Source organism: Monopterus albus, unplaced genomic scaffold, assembly GCF_001952655.1.
Source record: "Monopterus albus unplaced genomic scaffold, M_albus_1.0 scaffold25.1, whole genome shotgun sequence".
Lineage (NCBI taxonomy): Eukaryota > Metazoa > Chordata > Actinopteri > Synbranchiformes > Synbranchidae > Monopterus > Monopterus albus.
Window position 1 is genome coordinate 1,752,120 of NW_018127905.1, and position 3,139 is coordinate 1,755,258.

General features: G+C 44.7%; 1 protein-coding gene across 1 annotated transcript; it reads right to left on the bottom strand.

Annotated features, from left to right (window-relative positions):
• Positions 1–6: 6 nt before the first annotated feature.
• On the bottom strand, positions 7–2,888 carry ing2 (inhibitor of growth family, member 2). The gene is given in 3 exon segments (XM_020594972.1): positions 7–795; positions 797–1,052; positions 2,600–2,888. Coding segments are annotated over 3 exon segments (828 nt in total). The 5' UTR covers positions 2,745–2,888; the 3' UTR covers positions 7–368.
• Between the last annotated feature and the right edge of the window lie 251 nt (positions 2,889–3,139).

Here is a 3,139-nt window from a genome sequence, read left to right on the forward strand (position 1 = left end):
TGCTTCATTTTATATTAGGACCTAAACCAGAATGAAGGAGGGATAGCAACCCAAATGATGCTCTCCTTTTTCACCCCATGACTGAAACAAAAAACAAACAAACAAACAAAAAAAATCTCACAAAAACCAAAACACGAGGAAGATGGCGGCTTCAAGCTGATGACTCCTGCAGCAGATGGACTCCCTGCAGACACTAGTAGAGTTAGAGCCAGTGGGCACAATCAGTGAACTAAGAGCACAGGTTTAATCACAACTTGTCCTTGATTAATAATAAGTGCTGCCCCTAATGGTGTTCAGCTGTGCACTTACAGCCACAAGTACTGTTGTCAGCTAAACCGCAGAGTCCTAAGCCTTCAAGATGAAGGTCACTACCTGGACCGACGGTCTTTTCTGTTCTTGTCTAGGCTTTTGTCCATGGTCTTTTCATTGTCCCCTCTGCATTTGGGGCAGTACCACTTACCCTTGGGCTTGTAGGTCAGTCCCACACAGGAGAAGTGGAACCACTCAATGGGGCACTGGTCATTGTCACAGCCAATCATCTCACCATAAGAAACCTGTTCACAGAGACAGTAAGTGGGCTCATTAGGGTCGATGGCAAAGTCTACCGGTGAGGCGTCTCGCTCCTGTTTGGCCTTGCGCTTCTTCTTCTTTGAGGACTTGGATTTCTTCTCACGTGATGGAGGGATGGACAGCTCCTCCACGGGGTCATCCACCAGAGAGCCATTAGCTGATGCGTGGCTTGAGTCACGGCTCTCGCTGTTGCGCTGGCGCCGTGGGCGCCGGGTCGATGTGCGCAAAAAAAAAGGAGCGACGCTCTGTGGTGACCCGCTCAGCCTCACTGGGCTCCTGCAGGCACAGGGAGTGGGAGTCCATCTGGCGGGAACGGTTTTCCACCAGCTCTGTCATTTGGGTCACCACGTGGATCTTCTCATCACCCAGCTCCTGGCTGATGATAAGCGCCCGCTGCAGCTGGATCTGCAGGCGCTTTCTCTGAGCTGCATCTTGTTCACCTTTGTACTTCTCAAACACCTCATCCACCTCCTTCAGCACCTCTGCAAAGTGCAGAATACAAAGTAATGGGTTACTGTACAAATTTCTAAGTCTTACTTTATTTATTGTTGTTTCATTCATTAAACATTCATGTGTTCACCAAGTTCTAGTGATGTACAGCAAATGCATACTCTATTTAAATGACAAGTCATTCTGACTGCATTATTCCATAAAATAAGCCAAGGATTCATTCATTCATCTGAAAAGTGGAAGCACTATAAGGAAAGAATACCACACATGATATTAAATCGATTAAAGGTGTGTGTGGTTAAGTCTGATGTACCGTGTCTGTCTCTGAACGTATGTTTAATGTGTTTGCTATGAATATTTAAGAACATGACAGCTACACATGACTGGCTCCAGTGTTAAACACCCTGTATGTGAAAAATTAAACACGAACTTTTATGTAGAAGCGGTGAATGAATTTCATCTCTATCTTGCAGGTATTCAGCAGACATTTTAACTTTTGTTGAAGTGAAACTGAAGCTGATCATGTAAAGCAGAGGCTGGAGGACGAGATCAGATCGGCAGCGAACTCCCGCCCACAGGAAGTGACGGCAGTCCGGTGTTGAAGGGGGTTAGCTGGAAGAGGAGGGTATGCGGCGCACACACGGCACAAGATCGGAAAGACGAGTGATCTCGCTCAAAAAGATCATCCAAAGCTAATGCACACAGCGTTTGTTCTCGTCTTCGATCGTGTCGGAGAACTTACTGACAGCAGGAGCTGCTTTAAGACGCAGCTCACTCCGTTTCAACAAAAACATTAACAACAAAATTCTTCTAACCTTATCGACAATAGGGTTTTGTTGACGAATCAACGTCTGCATTGCTAACTACCTTAACGTAGGCTTCCAGAAACATTAGCAGATAAATACTGCACACAAACGAAATGTTGAACAGCTCTCCTTCGTGTGCAGGATGGGATATGGTACCAGTTTACACTGAAGACAACGGCAGTGAATACAACGAGTCATCTTCTACACATCTTAACTCTACGTTCTGGACGTCGGCTTACATTAAATAAACAAGAAGCATGTATTTCAAATGACCAGATTTAGTAATGGTTTCCACTGGTGTTCGCGTTGTGTGGTGTGTGTGTCCCTAAAGATAAAGTTGGGGTTTTATTATTATGTAGTGCTAGTTTTTGGACTATATTAACGCCGAATTTGCCACTGGACACAAAGTAATCACAACATATCTCGTCTCTGGTCAAAATGTGTATGTACACGTATGCCGAAAGAAAGAAATGTCAAATTTCACATTTTTGTCATAGAGTTTGGTGTTGCACACAAAACAGAACGGAATATATGCGGACTATGGTAACTGTCCGCTGGCTGTCTTGTTTATTTAACACGGCTCAGTGTGGACACTGTAGTCGGTCACACTGCTGTTTGTTGAAGGAGACAACAAGGGGCACTCGGTTCATACAAAATGGGAACAGAAGGCTCGCGCCTGTCCATTTCAGCCCACCGTGTTAGGACTGCCGTCAATGTTTGCCAGTTTTATACACGCAGTTATAATGACCGATAAAAACGTGTAAACACAATACCTTGATACTTGGCATCAATTTCTCGAAGCAGGGAAACATTTCTTTGTATGTCCAAAGGCAGGGACTCCACACATTCCAGATAATCCTCCACATAGTTGACCAGTTGTTGAGACTTTTCGGCATTTGGATAGTGATGGCCTAACATAGTCTCTACGATGCATAGAGGTACTAAACGAAGGAGGAAAATATACACCAAAAATCAAATGCTTGGCGACTTTGCAGCTTATAGGGCAGTTCCAGGCAGCAATTCACTTCAAACAAAACTCAAACCACTGCGCATGCGGGAGTATTTTCCTTTTATGGCATTGCACAGTTTCCTCTCACTGGTCGTCATCGACGGCAGAGCCGCCTGAATTTGCAGCATCGGGATTGGTAGATTGTGACCTCATTATCATAACATTTTCCCGGGAAATTAAACCAATGGGGAAATTGAAAACACAGTCTTGCCGTAGTTAAGACCGAGACCGAATGTGACCTTGTGTTTTGATTGATATTGGAGTAGAGCAGCAGCGAGATTAAAGCCGCAATCAGTCATTTTAG